Genomic DNA, 17550 nt, shown 5'->3' on the forward strand with positions numbered 1-17550 from the left:
TCCGTCAGACCAACCGAATTTCGCAGAACAAACCCTAATCTCCTAAAAGCAGCATCCGTAATCGTCCGAATATGCTCCGCAAATGAAAGATCGGGCACGAAAAGGACACCCAAGTCGCGGACTCTGTCTACGCGCCTAATAACTTTCGATCCTATGCCATAGTCGCAGAGTATTTTATTCGGAGAGGCACTAAAGGTCATCACTTCACATTTGTCATAGTTGAATTGGAGTTTATTTAATTCACTCCAATGCAGCAGTTCATCCAAATCAAGTTGCATACACAGACGATCATTGTCAGTCTCAATTATTTTAAAGACCTTAACGTCGTCAGCAAATAATAGTATTTTGGAATATTTGATAACGCTTGGAAGGTCGTTAATCATTATTAAAAATAGCAACGGTCCCAGGTTTGAACCCTGGCTAATACCAGAAATTGTTGGATAAGGCTGCGAAATATACTGTCCATATTTAACATATTGGTTACGATTTGATAGGTAACTAGAAAAAAACTTAAGCAGAACAGGTCCACACCCAATTGCGGCCAGCTTTTGGAGAAGAATGTCGTTGTCTACTCGATCAAACGCTTTGTGGAAATCCAAATACACTACATCCACCTGACACCGCCTATCAATTTCACGCGATACCATGTCAGCCAAAGTCAATAGATTAGTATTAACTGATCTGCGTGGAAGAAAGGCGTGCTGGCAAGGAGTGATGTGGGGAATGCATTTAGGCAACATTAATGAGTGTAGGGACATTTCAAACACCTTCGCCAGCGTACACAGAATCGCGATAGGCCTGTAGTTTTCAGCTCTGCTTCTACAATAAGCTTTAGGAACTGGGGTCACGCGGGATGTCTTCCATAACGTTGGGTAGACCCCTGAATATAAAATAATATTGAAAATATGCGATATAGGCAATATTAAATATTCTGCCAGTCCTTTAATTATATAAGCCGGAATCATATCTGGACCCGGAGGTGTATTAGATTTTAGTTTATTTACACTACGCATAATAACTTCTGTTTCGAAATTTTTGATATCAAAATGATTAGAGTATGCTTTTGGATTATGATTGGCAGTTTCTGGAATTAGTTTCGGGTGATCTGCCAGAAATACCGATTTAAAGTGACTAGCAAATGCCTCTGCCGCGTCACAACCATAATATTCAACATCATTATAAGAAATTGCAGACTCTTTAGCTTTTGGGTTTCTAAGAGAACGAATATATTGCCAAAATTGCGTAGGTTTATTAACCAAATTTAATGAGATGGTATGTAAATAGTTAATGTTAGCTTTGCGAATGTCATTCTTAATGATTGACCTAAGACGTTTAAATTCTAAACACGCGTTATTATCATTAAGAAATTTCCACTGCCAATGGAGCTGCGCTTTAGTTCTTAATTTAGCGATGATTTCATTATTAAAATATACAGGGTAGACCCTTTGTTTAGTTAACTTTCGAATTTTTCTAGGAAAACATTGATCAAAAGAGCTACATATATAGAATGCTATTAAAATGTTCCACCGCTTCGTCGACATCATCAATAGCAAGTAATTCTCTCCAGTCTACGTCCTCAAGAATATAAAATAATGACAAAAAAATTCCTTTATTAAAGTTCCATTCATTTACGTTAGTAATATTCGATGGTTCACGGGTTTGCGCAGGGTGGTAAAAATGTTTCAAAAATGGTAGCAATATAATGGATAGGTTCGACACTATTAATTTTTTTCCGAAATTAATTAAGTTTTTTGGCTCTGGTGAACAATTGCAATATGTCTACTTACAGCAATTATGCTTTCCTACGTCGATATATTAAACTTAATGACAATAAAAAATAAATTTAATGACAAAAAATTCAGTTATTCTGGATGCAAGTCTGCACCGCGAATAATCTTTCTAAATTCATAACTACTATTGTGAAAAATATCAACATGAGAACACACAGAATTATAATACTTGCCACATTCTAGCGAGCGGACCATCCTGGGATACATTGTTGTTACTTGTGGGTATCATATATAGTTGTGGGTTACGCACAGAACGCGTCCGGTACCTTGATGTCAACACATATTATCCACACATTGAGTATGCTTGAAAACGAAATGCATTTTCGAGGATGCTTACAAATAAATCATACGTTTATGTACTATTATTTTTGAGAGCTTTGCTTACTTTTGCTGACAAGAGGAGGGCGGAATAAATTGCAGTAAACCTTACACAATACTCGAACCCCGTAAGTGCTTAGTTAGGATGTAATTAAAAATGTATGGAATTTAATTACATACATTAAAACCTAAAAAATAACCAATTCTAATAAACGTAATATGTACAGGGAATCTTCAGCTCAAACGATACCGTGGCAACCGGAAGCTAGGCCGGCGGAAACATGCCAGGAAACACCGGAAGTTGTCTATCTTGACAATTTACAATGGGGTAAGCGAATTCCATGTAATTTCTTTTAGTTACTAGCTTCAGTACAGTGGCGTAGCTACCTAGGGACTAGGCGGGGCAGTGCCCCGGGGCCCTAAAACTCAAGGGGCCCTCGAATCCTTACCAGAAACCTCGATCGAACTGAAATTTTGAAAATTTCTCTCATTTTCACAATAAATATTGCCAGGTTGCAATCCCACTTTAATCATGACAACTCAGCTGAGAGAAAATCAAAAGTTATCTCTATGGAATTCCCCTAAATTCTTTCTTAAGGTTGGCAGTGTCGTCAAATTGACGACACTGCTAAGAACGGCGTTTTGGAATTCGAGTTTGGAAGCATTTATTAGAAAGAATTAAGCAACACAGTTGTTAGAGTGTCGAGTGCCCTGCAGTGCACAAAAGAGCTTAAGTAGCTTAGCATTTTTAAAGTATTTGTATATTCATATTTTTATTTGATAAAACCTAATCAGTTTACACAGTAGCGGGCCCCATTTTTCAATTTGCCCCAGGGCCCTTGTTTACCTAGCTACGCCACTGCTTCAGTAGTGTTCAAGGTGTGTACCTTGAACACATACAAACAAATACGCGCATAACCACGTTTAGACTAATAATAAATCATTTATTTGCAACAAGCAATCAATTAATTCTTTATAGTAATTAAAAGATTACGTTTAGATTACGATTAGAAGAATACGTTTAATCACACATATTTCGTTTAAATTTTCGTAGAGAAGAAAAAATGGAGGCCGCCTGTCAAAATTTAACAAGTCGGCTAAGTCGTTTTATTAATGGTTTTCGGGTAATTTTATAAAAATTACTTAATTGTATAATAGCTTTAAAATAATTTTAGTTGACAAAAATGTTTAATCTGTAAATAAATATATAATAAAATAAATTATCATTCATTGTTAGTATGCACTGTTTATAATTTGCCTCTATGTGTATTAATGAATATTCTTACAATATTCAAAGTACTTTCTACTAAGTCAAATAAAAACAGAAATATTTTCCAGGCCCGGGAAAGCCGTACCGAGTTGGGGATTTGCCCGCCGACTTTCATACCACGGAGATTATCAACAAGTTAGTATATTGTATATACAAAATATATTTTATAATTGTTGTGTTGTGTAACACAAAACTTCAAAAAACAGATACTCGTAACAGACGATGACGTTGTTATTAAGAACCTAATACAATAGAATTCAGCCGGGACCTTTGATTTTGGTCAATATAACTGGTATGTTGTTCTAAACGACGTAATAATTCTTTTTTTTTTGCGATAATTTTTTACCCGAAAAGCCTAAAGACTCTTAGTACAGATATAGAGGACAAGTCTTTGTTTTTAATTTGTTTTTATTTTATATTATTTTTTTATTATAATTAGTAATTACTTAAGATGTCATGTGGAACATGCTGTAATGGTTGTACTTACAAACGTTAAGGTGCGTACAGACTATATAACATAACATGTTATACAACATTGCTATACAACATGTTTCAGATAATGTGGACACTGAATGTTATAAAACATGTTATAATAACATGTTATTGATATGTATGCTAGGACGAACTCAGCATCTACGTTTTTTTGTTTTTCTTTTGTTATTTAAAATGGTTATATAACATTGTTATATTGCATTGTTATTCTAATGTGTACAGTATTGTTTTATGTTATAATGTTGAATAACAAGGTTACATAATGTGGACGTGTTATAAAACACAAGTTATATAATATGTTACATAGTCTGTACGCACCCTTATGTAAAAAAAACATGGCGATTATAAAGAGTGGCGGAGAGTTTATTGCCAGTTCTTCTCTTGATTTGAGAACTGGCACTAAATGTAAAGTTAGAAGCAATTCATATACATTTCCTTTTTTGACGATCATAAGTGTACATTGTGTTACCTATATGATTAAACGATTTTTTACTTTTACTTTACTTTTACTTAATTTCAGAATGCGTCATGCCCGTAAATGGACCCAGTTGATTGAGAAAGGTCAGTTCCCAAGATGGATGAAACGCCAGGAAGCTATCATCACAGACATCGAAACTAAGGATTGGATATTCAGAGAGGCGGTGAGATTATTTATTTAAATATTTCGGTAACGATCTTAAAATCGGTCGCCCGAATCTGATGGTACTGATTATGCATGAGTCTCGGGGCACCTTGATTGGAGCATGGTCACAAAGTTTTGTGAAATGTATTGAAATTTGTAAACAATCCGCCATTTTCAAGTTATTTTATATCTTATATAGTTTTGCACTGCTTGCGCTCACCTTATTTATTTTTTTCCTCACAGTGGCTTGGAAGAGATCGCTCGAAAGCGATAAGACCGCCTTTGTCCTCCTTTTTATTTAATTGTATTTATAGCAACAAAGCGTAAATAAATAAGCGTACAATCGCTGACAATTTACAAGATAAATTGCAATGAACTAAACATATTATGTTAGTGCACATAAAGTTTTTTTCTGTTATTATAAAATTATTGTTATTTTTTTTTTATAAAGACAATTCACACCAATTGACCTAGTCCCATGCCAAGCTGGTGAAGCTTGTGTTATGGGTACTAGGCAACGGATATACATACATATTACAGATAGATAGACATATAAATACATATTTAAACACCCAAGACCTACGCACAACACCAAATGCTCATCACATCGATGTTCGTCTCAGCCGGGGATCGAACCCGGGACCCATGGATTCGCAGTCAGGGGTACTAACCACTAGACCAATGAGTCGTTATTTACGTATATTTACTATATTGGTATAGGCCTTCCTTAGTGGGTTCCATCTCGCTCTGTGACCTTCTCCATCTCTTCTGTGAATTCACTATCTTTTTAAATCTAAGTTACCTACCTTGATTCAAATCAAAGGATACCTTTGTTTCCGAGAAATTGTGAACGCACATACGAAATTTAGCACACATGTTCAGTATTCTTATATCTATATCTAAACAGGAAATAGACGAACTGCAAGACATCAGGCTGTCTCTCTTGCACAAGCAGCAAAGTGAGAAACGAGAGAGGCAGACAACACGTGTTGGTAAGAAGCTGGCGAAATTATGGGCGTGTAAGAAAGCTGATATGGAGAGGAAGATTGATCATATTCGACTGACCAGAGATAGAGGTAAAAGAATATTTACGAGTTATTGAAGTTATACTTCTTTTGGCGCGTTCGGGAAATTGTGAGAGTAAATTTTTTGCGACACCACACACCGTCACAAAAAAACGACACTCTGAAGTTAGCATATTCAACATTTTAAAATAAAAAATTTCCATTTTAATTATGTAGAAATAATTTTTTGTGATATTTAAATAAACTTTATTTAACTAGATAATGCGTTATAATAAAACTTTCAATATATTTAATACCTTTTTTCTATATTGTTAGTGTAGTTTTTTCTACAAACGTAGAATAACATTTTTGAAAAGATTTTGATCTAGTTACGCCCAAGAAGTATAACTTTTAACGCGTGTACATATAAGTACAGTCGACTCTCGATAATTTGACACTCGGTAATTTGAATCTCTCGATAATTTGAAGAAAAAAAACCGGTCCCTTGAAAAGTACTCGATAAATTGAATAAAATCAATGATAATTGGTCCCTTCGGTAATTTGAAGTTGAAAAAGTATTATCTTGCTCGCCAACATGCGATAATTTGAAATCCGGTCTTCCCTACTCTCTATAATTTGAAGCGTTTATCATGCACATACCTGTAATTTGTTTACATACATGCACAGACTTGTCAATTGTTTACATAAATGAGTCACTCACTCAAAAAAAGATTACAAACTTCTTTTCGAAATTAAAATTTGTGAATAATTGTTAATACTTAATAAGAATATAGAAATAATAAGTAACAAATTTTGATCAAATTCTTATTTCCTTCAGTCGCCCCTCCCCCTCGTGGTTATTCAAACACTTGTTATTTTGAACTCTTGATAATTTGAAATTTATCTCTGGTCCCTTGAGTTTCAAATTATCGAGAGTCGACTGTACATACACATGTTTTTTATGCGGTGGGAATATTATAATGTATAGTATATCAATTAATTAAATCGTAGAAAATTAATCTATATATAATGTTTGCACTACTCTGCAGATGAGTTTCATCATCGGACGTCAAGGCAAAATACAAAATACTATCCGTATCACCTTGACGTCCGTCGCTCAACAACTAAGCGTTTTTAAGGCAAATTTTGGCACCAGCACTATGTGGAACCAGCTGCCCACTGAAGTATTTCCGAACCAATTCCACTTAGGGTCTTTCAAGAAAAGAGCGTACCAATTCTTAAACAGCCGGCAACACATTTTGGGTAATGCCAAAAAAGTCAAAAATTAGAAAACACTCGTAATAGTTCTTTACGACGTTGTCCCGGGGTAAACGATATATCACTTGTTTATTGTGTTAATCTAATACATATATAAAATTCTCGTGTCACAGTTTTCGTTGCCAACCTCCTCCGAAACGGCTTGACCGATTTTGATGAAATTTTTTGTGCTTATCCGGTATCTATGAGAATCGGCCAACATCTATTTTTCATCCCCCTAAATGTTAGGGGTAGTCCACCCCTAGATTTTTTTTTTTTTAGACAAAGTTTTTAATTTCTATTTTTTTATGATACAGCATTAAAAAATACATACCACCCCTTATTTTCACCCCTCTACAATCAACCCCTATTTTTTATTATAAATGATATACATTGCAAAATGACGTTTGCCCGGTCAGCTAGTAACATTATATTTTTTCAGAAATGCGCAAACTCAAAGCCCTACATAGTATGGGCGGTCGGGCAGGTTTAGTCGAAGCAAAACGAGCAGCTCGGGGTGGAGGGGACCCGGTAGCAGCGGCTGTAGATCCTACTTCAGATTTACGAGCACCTCGCGCCAGACACGGGTACCAGGCCAAGAGGAGGCACGCGGAAATTGTCTATGATCCAAGATTATTGTGTGAGTACACTTTGACCTATTGTACCAAACCAAGATACAGTGGTTTCAATTGGAGGGTAAAACTATATTAGATGTTTCCAAATAAGCTTAAAGAAATAACAACAATCTACGTCACGGCTTATTGATATTCTGAAATATGTATATACATATACATAAACAAACTACAAGCTCCCACCTTATCAGAATGCCAAATCATAAAATGACTGCTTCACGACTGATTTGAGAGCGACCACCGATGCGAAAACCGCTGTGTGAGTTCGAAAAGTGAGTTACAGAATCGCAGGGCAGAAAGGAAGTACTTCTTTTTTTCTAACCAAAACAGTAAGAGAAAAATCGAGTTAAAGTAATATTCATTTTTATGACATTAATTAAGTCATATAATTTTTAGTCTTCTGAAAGTGCTACTCCACAATCAATAGCTCTCTAGAGAAAGACCAAGATATCCTTTTCCAGCATTAGAAGACCACCTTGCTGTTGCTGCTCCACCAGCCTGGCTGGAGCAGTGTGGCCAAAACTTAGGAAGGACATGTTCTGGACATCACCTGCCGAGAAACACAACCCAGCTCTGCGTAAGAGAGACCAAGTGGAGTGAAGAGTTCCTTGAGAGCCTTCATAATGATCTAAAGAGTGAGTTATCTCTGGATATATATTGTTAGCGGACTAACGCCATCTTGTAGCAGAAACCTATATAAAGCGTAGCAACACCGGCGTTGACTCACTTTTATTTCGAGACTTCGTGCGGAACGGACGTACTTCTGACCTAACCTCAGTAGATTTTAAAAGTCTGAAGTACCTACACGTTCTAATCTTTTGTGTTAACTAATAATATAATAAATAAATCAGTGGCGCTACTTCCTCTTTAGGTCTTGGCCTCAGATTTCTGAATCTGTTTCATAATCATTTTTAAATCAAATAGGCAAGTAGGTGATCAGCCTCCAGTGCCACACGCCGTCCACTTTTTGGGTCTAAGACATGTCGGTTTCCTCACGATGTTTTCCTTCAACGTTCGAGCAAATATTAAATGCGCACATAGAAAGTCCATTGGTGCACAGGCGGGGATCGAACCAACGACCTCAGGTATGAGAGTCGCACGCTGAAGCCTGAACTAATAATATACCAAGTTTAATTTTAATTCTCGATTTTTGAAGTTATACTTCTTTAGGCGCGTTATGAAAAATTGATGAGAGTGAAATTTTACGATGCGCGCGCACCGAGACACAAAGAATAAGACAATCTACAAGTAAAAACAAATAGAATATGCGTGAAGTTAGCAGCTATGCCAAGAATTTTGAATGAACATAATGACATTTACCTTTTAAACAAATAAAGGAGTTTTAATTATTTTTTCAACGAAATTTAGCAATGCTTTTTCACAAAGACCTATTTTTACTTAGTTAAAAGGTTATGAAACATACTTAGTTATTAAATTGAATGAATAATATAATAAAATAATAAATAATAATTGTTATTTTTATTAATATTAATTAATAATTGAATGTTTAATTAATTATTTAATATTTAAAAAAAATAAAGAAAGCCAAAGAAGTATAACTTCTTACGCGCGTATTTAAGTACACGCACCCTTTTTTTTTAAGTACGACATTATAGAATCAATTTGATTGAAATTTAACTTTCTACAATTATCTGTGTGATGAATAATGATCGCTGTCATACATTAGGCCTCAAATTATTTATCTGTCTTCTAAAAAGTATTTTTAATATTTAGAGGCACGCCTCGGAGCTGTATCTCACACTGCGGGTCCTCTACGTGTGTTAAAACCACGTCGGGTTGTGGTAACCCCACGACCTCCCACTCCCGAAGTGGAGGAAGTGCCTGACGATGACGAGACATCCCACCAAGCAGCCCTGACGCTGCAGAGGATTATCAGGGGACGGGCCGTGCAGAATTTGGTAAGATAAAATTATCAATCTACAAACGCGGGCGTGGGGCGCTCTGTGCCATATTTTTCGTCTATCGAGCAACCCACGCTTTTTCACAATAATACCAGTATTTTTTGTTCATTACCATTTTCAGCCTAAATTAGGAATTATTTTTCACTTTTTAGTTTGATGTGCTTTAAAAGCGTGTTTTTTAGTTTTTTAAACTATTATTTATTTTTTAGTTTTTTTTTTTGCATTGTCATCGATCTTTGACAGGTGCGCAAAATTTGAATAAAATCTGGCCGTTTAAAGTGGGTCAAAATCGAGTCTTAAGGAGTACGGTTACATACATGTACTTCACATACAGGTGAAGCTAATATAAAGCGTTTAAAAAAAATGGCGATTAAAAAGAGTGGCGGAGAGTTTATTGCCAGTTCTTCTCTTCCGTTCTACGCCCTTGATTTGAGAACTGGCAGTAAATGTAAAATTAGAAGCATTAATATGTATTTCTTTATTGACGATTCATAAGTGTCTATGTTACCAATATGACTAAATGATTTTTGACTTTTGACTTTTATCAATTTTACCGTAAAAGATTTCTAATAATATAATCTCAATAGACACTAATTAATAAGTATAATCTACTCTGTATATATAAATAATGCTAGGAAAAAACTATTAAACAACTAGCGGACCGGCCAAGCGTTGCTGTGGCTAATGTTTTTGTTATATTACATAGTAGCAAACTATTCGAGGGAAACGGTAGGAGAACACCAGTCATGGGGACCACCATGCTTTTTTGGTGGTTATGCCATTAAATTGTAGCTTATTTGAAACGTTGGTACTTTCAACACAGCGCCATCTGTTAGAATTGTGACTATCAAATAATAAACAAATATTTTGCAATAAAATAATATTGCGGGTATAAATTGAGATGTAAGCTATCCCATCTTTTAAGTTGGATCGAACTACACACGGTGTGCAAATTTGATTGATATCGGTTCGGTAGTTTAGGAGTCCATTGCGGACAAACAACGTGACACGTAATTTATATATATTAAGATTTACAAAATAAACTAATAAACAAAAGGCAATTTTTGCCACGCACCACCACTATATGGAACCAGCTGGCGACTGAAGTATTTCCGAACCAATTCGACTTAGGGTTTTTCTATAAAACAGCGTACCAATTCTTAAAAGGCCGGCAACGCACTCGCGAGCCCTCTGGCAATGTGAGTGTCCATGGGCGGCGGTATCACTTAACATCAGGTGAGCCTCCTGCCCGTTTGCCCCATGTTCTATAAAAAGAAATACCATTACTTGTGGTACGAGTTCGTGGGAGAGGCTTATTTTGGTATTCTACGGGAGACTATCAGTAATTTTTACAACTGTAATTGATTACTTCGCAATGCAGTGTTGGCCTAGTGGCTTCAGCATGTGACTATCATCCCTGAGGTCGTAGGTTCGATCCTCGGCTGTGCACCAATGGGCTTACTATGTGCGCATTTAACATTCGCTCGGTGAAGAAAAACATCGTGAGGAAACCGGTTTGCCTTAGATCCTAAAGTCGACGGCGCGTGTCACAAGAGGCTGATCACCTACTTGCCTATTATGTAACTTGTATTACTTTGAAGCTCCGTTCCTCTCTACTGGTATTATTGTGAAAAAGCGTGGGGCGCTCTGTGCCATATTTTCGTCTATCGAGCAACCCACACTTTCTCACCAGTATTTTTTGGTTATTACGATTTTCAGCCTAAATTAGGAATTATTTTTCACTTTTTAGTTTTAATGTGCTTTAAAAGCGTGTTTTATAGTTTTTTTAAACTGTGTAATACGTGTTGTCTCAATTTAATCGTATTGCTTTGTGGAGTTAAAAAAAAATCATTGTTTTTTCGAGATAAACCTATGAAATTATTATATTGTCGCTGATTCTTTATAAGTGTACAAAGTTTGAATTAAATCTGTCCGTTTAAAGTGGGTCAAAATCGAGTCCGAATGAGTCGGTTACATACATACATACATACAGGTGAAGCTAATATAAAGCGTGTAAAAACAATAAAAGTATTGGCAACTTTCTACATGAAGCTGTTTTTCATTTTCGAAACATTTTCAGTGTTACCTAGGTATTGCAAATAATGAAACGGGTACGTCAGAAGGCGATATATGTAAATAAAATATTTTTCTTATGTAATTCTTCAATCTTCAGCTTGTATTTCCTAATTTATTTTTAATTCTTAATTGGATTCTTGTCGATTCCGGAACCTGAAATGGATTGTTTTTTGTAAATAAATAAATACTTGATACAGATGTACGAAGGACGTACCAGGGCAGCAGAACTTACGGAGGAATTGAAAACTACGCACGGTTTACAAAAAGAAGATCGCGCAAGAATTGCTAGAGAGGAAGCAAAAGCCAGGGATCATGACGCTTTGAGAACAGAGGCTGAAGCTAAGGTAAGGTCGCATTGGAATCTTCTAGCACGAGAGTTTGCTTGATTCATTTTCTAACGACATCCACATTTAGTAGGATAATGTTACACCCGCTATCCGTGGCGTAACAAGAGGGTGGCAGGGCTGGCAAAATGTCACGGGCCCCCGACCCAAGAGGGCCCCTGCCCAAGAGATATTATGTTCTATGGATATATGTGAAGTCTCCAATACGCATTGGGCTAGCGTGGGGACTACAGACCATTCCCTCTCGCCTAAGAGAGGAGGCCTATGGCCATTAGTGAGACATGTACAACGTGTAGTTGAGTACGCTGAAAATCTCGAAGTTTATTAAAATTAAACTGAGTACAACGTGATGATTTTTACTGATAGGGCCCCATCAAATTTGCCACGGGCCCCAGATGGTATAGTTACGCCATTGCCCGCTATGTATAAACGCATGCCAATTTTTGCTTAGATTTCCGCAAAAATTTAGTTTCGATTTTTGCTTACATTTCCTTATATTTTTTTTTTTTAAAGACAATTCACACCAATTGACCTAGTCCCATGCTAAGCTGGTGAAGCTTGTGTTATGGGTATAAGGCAACGGATATACATACATATTATAGATAGACATATAAATACATATTTAAACACCCAAGACCTAAGAACAACAACAAATGCTCATCACATCGATGTTCGTCTCAGCCGGGGATCGAACCCGGGACTCATGGATTCGCAGTCAGGGGTACTAACCACTAGACCAATGAGTCGTCAATTAGAAAATAAGTGTATCTCTTTGTAAAATATAAATTAAAAGGTACGTTTTCCTGTTGAGAATTATGATACTGTTATGATTCTTTCTTTGTTTATCTTTATCCAAGGGTGAGAATGAAGCCCAAACAACGCGTATTTGACTAGAGTTACTGTTGTTACGAAACGCGCATCATTTAAAATGTCATTAAAAAAAACCTGGCGATTAAAAAGAGTGGCGGAGAGGTTATTGCCAGTTCTTCTCTTCAGTTCTACGCCCTTGATTTGAGAACTGGCACTAAATGTAAAATAGCATTAATATGTATTTATTTACTGACAAGTCATAATTGTACAATGTGTTACCAATATGATTAAATGATTTTTGAGTTTTGAATTTTGAATAATCCCAATTTGTAGGAAGACGCAGTTACAGCATTAGTAGAAGAGTTGTGTGGTGGGGCTGTATCAGCTGCCTTGGACTTCCTAGAAAAGGAGTTGAGACGACTGAAGGAAGAGAGAAGACATCATGCTTTCATACTTATCGCATGTATTATTATTGTGTCTTTGATAAACCTCATTCCTGTCTGGCACATGCCGTCTAGTTTTGTATGTATGTGTGTGTGTGGATTCATTTTCCCCACTTAGACGCTCATTGGGTCCGTTGTGCTTTGTGTGCGTAATTAGACTAGCTCCTTCCAGAAGCTCAGAAGTTTCCTGGGAACTTCACAGGCTTTACGACCTCACTGCTCCGAGGATTTATTTTTAGATTTATACATTTTTTTTTATAGGACAGGGGGCAAACGGGCAGGAGGCTCATCTGATGTTAAGTGATACCGCCGCCCATGGACACTCTCAATGCCAGAGGGCTCGCGAGTGCGTTGCCGGCCTTTCAAGAATTGGTACGCTCTTTTCTTGCAGGACCCTAAGTCCATGCCTCGCGGTGGTGACCGATAAGTCCATTTAAGTCGGGTTCCAAACATCCTTATGATTGAGAAACGCTAGACAATAGACGCGACGAATTATCAAATTGTTCCCCATGTTTTCCAACCATGTCAAGCCACCACAAGGTTTGACGGTATCGTAACTTTCAATTTGGACCAAAATTATTTTTTTTTATTTTTTTTTTAAAGACAATTCACACCAATTGACCTAGTCCCATGCTAAGCTGGTGAAGCTTATGTTATGGGTACTAGGCAACGGATATACATACATATTATAGATAGATAGACATATAAATAAATATTTAAACACCCAAGACCTAAGCACAACACCAAATGCTCATCACATCGATGTTCGTATTATGAATATAATATCAACGATCTACCTTACTAATTAACTTTGTGAGATATTTTATACATGATAATACAAACAGAAGGAATAAAAAAGTTAATAGAAACATATATGTATTAACATATATTAAAACTAGCTTATCCGGCAAACGTCATTTTGCCATGTATATCATTTATAATAAAAAAATAGGAGTTGATCGTAGAGGGGTGAAAATTAGGGGTTGTATGTATTTTTTAATGCTGTATCATAAAAAAATAAAGAATAAAATTTTTATCTAAAATTAAAAGAAAATTTAGAGGTGGACTACCCTTAACATTTAGGGGGATGAAAAATAGATGTTGTCCAATTCTCAGACACACCCAATATGCACAGATAATTACATGAGAAGTAGAGCCGTTTCGGAGGAGTTTAACCACAAACACCGCGACACGAGAATTTTATATATTAGATAACATTTTCTATAAACCCTTTCAAGTTACGAATAATTTAGTTAGATTGAGCGCGACCAACATCTTCATGAAGGGTCACAATTAATTCAAAAATCTTTCTAAAAATGTTGTGTCGTTTGAATGGGACTTATTGACTCAAATTTAAAGCTAATGTTTTCAACTCTGAAATCAGTTAAAGCATAGTCTTTATTAATGGCAGTACGCGAAAAGTCAATGCGCGAGGCGGCTGAGGCTGGTCGAAGGCAGAAGGAAGAACAGAGGAGAAGAGAGCACGATGAAATGTTCAAACAGGTTACTATCCAGCAACAGCCTGCGTTTGTTCCGAATATTAATATTATATATTTTAATACTCGGAACAAACGCATGCTGCAATTTCCCCGTACTAGACTATCTAAATGTTAGTAATTCTTTTTTGGGAAAAGCGATACTCTTCTTTAATAAAATCCCAGAGGCTCTTTTATCTCTGCCTTTTAATAAATTTAAGAAATGTATTAGAGAAAGCTGTGTAAAAAGGCTGACTATAAAGTTAACGATTATCTAGTTGATAAAAGGGCCTGGGACTAGTGCTAGACAGGCTACTTCTAATTTGCGATATTTGTTTTAAAATATGTGTTGTTTGATGATTTGCTATTTTAAAAGAGTACCGAGAGTTTTTTACGCCGACTTTTTCTCTCGGCCTACACCCTCTGTCTTCTTTGCTGATGTAGGGATGCCTACAGATTCAAATTTAATGACGTGGAATAAGTGATACCTGTATCTTTTGTTCCATAATAAACATTTTATTTTTATTTTATCTAGAATATTAATTATTGCAAACGCATAACGACTGGAGCGCTTACAAAAAAGATTACTGTGGCATCTTCTTTTCTCCAGTGGCATCTCGAAAAAGTTCCCAACATACGAAATCAGGTTAACAACTTTAAGATGTCATTGGAGAAATGTTTAACAATCAGGTCGATTGTCCCAACGTTTTAACTAAAAAGAAAATCAAAACAAATTTAAAAAGTTTGGTCCCTGTGGCAGTGTACCTTTAACGCTGGCAGCATTTCCTCGCTGTATTGCGATACTTATTCGTTGAGCTAGGAAAGTACCAGCCCTGCGATTCTGTAACTCACTTTTCGAACTCACACAGCGGTTTTCGCATCGGCGGTCGCTCTGAAATCAGTCGTGAAGCAGTCATTTTATGATTTGGCATTCTGATAAACAATAATAAGAATGCCAAATCATAAAATGACTGCTTCACGACTGATTTCAGAGCGACCGCCGATGCGAAAACCGCTGTGTGAGTTCGAAAAGTGAGTTACAGAATCGCAGGGCAGCTCTGGGGTCACCGATACCATCTACCAGGCGCCAACTTAAATCTTTAATAGGCGCCTGTGCACTTGAACCCCACGGCCCAAGAGTCTCTACTCCAAAGGGGATAAAATCGAAGTTGAAGGAAAGACTCTTATATTTGTGCTGTTTATTCTGCCTACTCTGTGACCGCACCAGCTTTTTGCTTGTCCGAAGGAGGTGTCCTTGAAACGTGTCCATACAAGTAGCATCCCATACTAAAGCCCGTCCCATTAAAAGGTACACTGCCACTGGGACCAAACTTTTTAAATGTGTTTTCATTTTCCTTTTAATCATTTGTATTATTAGTTTGTAGGTTAAGAAAATTGTAAGTATATAATATATAACTAGCAGACTTGGCCAAGCTTTGCTATGGCTAAAGTTTTTGTTATATTACATAGTAGTAAACTATTCAAGGGAAACGGTAGGAGAACACCAGTCATGGGGACCACCATGATTTTTTTGGTGGTTATGCCATTAAATTGTAGCTTATGTGAAACGTTGGTACTTTCAACACAGCACCATCCGTTAGAATTGTGACTATCAAATAATAAACAAATATTTTGCAATAAAATAATATTGCGGGTATAAATTGAGATGAAAGCTATCCTATCTTTTAAGTTGGATCAAACTGCACACGGTGTGCAAATTTGATTGATATCGATTCGGTAGTTTAGGAGTCCATAGCGGACAAACAACGTGACACGTAATTTATATATGTCGCCGTAAAATTGTAAACACCGTTAGATTGTAATCTATCTCGCGAGATTATAAACTGCCGAAAGATTGTGAACCTCAACGAACTGCTTAAAATTTAACGTATTATTATTCGGTAGTTATATGAAATTGTTGGGAAGTAAAATTAATCTGTATTGACCAAAGAAGTTTGAATGATAACTAAGTTAGTGTAGTACAATCTACCCATCCATTCCATTTTTTTTCGTTTCTGGAGAGCACTGGTCAAAACTCACCGATTTCTAGATTGAGCATTCTGATAAACGAGCTGGATATCCTGTACTTCTTCTGATAAATAAATTTCTGTTTATGCCAGATACTTGGAGTTACACAAGAGACGGTAGACGTCTATCTACAAGAGATACTGCAGCAGGGCGTGGAATTGGCAGCAGAAGAAGATGCTTTGAAGAAAGTGAAATCTGATGCTGATAAAGTCGATTTGAGTTTGAAGGAACATGCTTCCATGTAAGTTTACCAAAAAATCTAAAGCAGGATAAATATGTGTATTTAGGTCTGGGCCTCATATTTCTGTACCTGATTCGTGATAATTTTTCTAATCAAGTCAAAATTATTTAATCATATAGGTACACTTATGAACGTCAAAAAAGAAATACATATTATACTCTGTTCATAAGTGTTGCTACTAAAAAAGTTCTCCACCGAAAAAGGGACAAATTTGACCCATTTGAGGGAAATAAAATAAAATGTTACGTATTGTTTAGGTTTTACCTACAAAAAGGTAAATCTTTGAAGTAATCCTGGAATATTCGGAACAGTCCAAGATTCATCAAAATTGGTTTAGTTGTTTCTGATATATGTCCCGTACCACCTGGAGGCTGACGTCGAGGTGAACGACGGATCGTTGCACATCTAAGTGGTTTTTAAGGCAGTTTTTGCCTCGCAAAACTAAGTGGAACTACTGAGATTTCTGAACCAATTTGACTTCGACGAGGGTCCTCCAAGAAAACAGTGTACCAATTCTTAAGCCGGTAACGCACTTGCGATCCCTCTGGCTTCAGATCAGTATCCAGCCATACCACCTTTTGTATGAAAATAGTTACCCAGGTTCTGGTATCAGAGTCAGTTTAACTATTTAAATTACAGTTTAACTGTTTAAATTATAGTTTAACTTTTTAAATTACAGTTTAACTATTTAAATTACATTTTAACTATTTAAATTACAGTTTAATTCTTTAAATTACAGTTTAACTATTTAAATTACAGTTTAACTATTTAAATTACATTTTATCTATTTAAATTACAGTTTAATTCTTTAAATTACAGTTTAACT

The 17550-nt window shown here is 36.2% G+C and overlaps 1 protein-coding gene across 1 annotated transcript in view; it reads left to right on the forward strand.

Moving 5' to 3' along the window:
- The window catches only part of LOC125058762 (cilia- and flagella-associated protein 91-like), a 34959-nt gene that overhangs the window by 8593 nt on the left and 8816 nt on the right, over window positions 1-17550 (forward strand). Inside the window, exons 6-16 of the mRNA XM_047662917.1 lie at window positions 2336-2436; window positions 3447-3513; window positions 4391-4511; window positions 5400-5568; window positions 7196-7393; window positions 7847-8020; window positions 9120-9304; window positions 11581-11727; window positions 12871-13000; window positions 14392-14483; window positions 16576-16724. Coding sequence (XP_047518873.1) covers window positions 2336-2436; window positions 3447-3513; window positions 4391-4511; window positions 5400-5568; window positions 7196-7393; window positions 7847-8020; window positions 9120-9304; window positions 11581-11727; window positions 12871-13000; window positions 14392-14483; window positions 16576-16724 — 1533 coding nt within the window. The remainder of the gene's footprint in view (window positions 1-2335; window positions 2437-3446; window positions 3514-4390; window positions 4512-5399; window positions 5569-7195; window positions 7394-7846; window positions 8021-9119; window positions 9305-11580; window positions 11728-12870; window positions 13001-14391; window positions 14484-16575; window positions 16725-17550) is intronic.

The sequence above is a fragment of the Pieris napi genome, chromosome 18, assembly GCF_905475465.1.
Source record: "Pieris napi chromosome 18, ilPieNapi1.2, whole genome shotgun sequence".
Lineage (NCBI taxonomy): Eukaryota > Metazoa > Arthropoda > Insecta > Lepidoptera > Pieridae > Pieris > Pieris napi.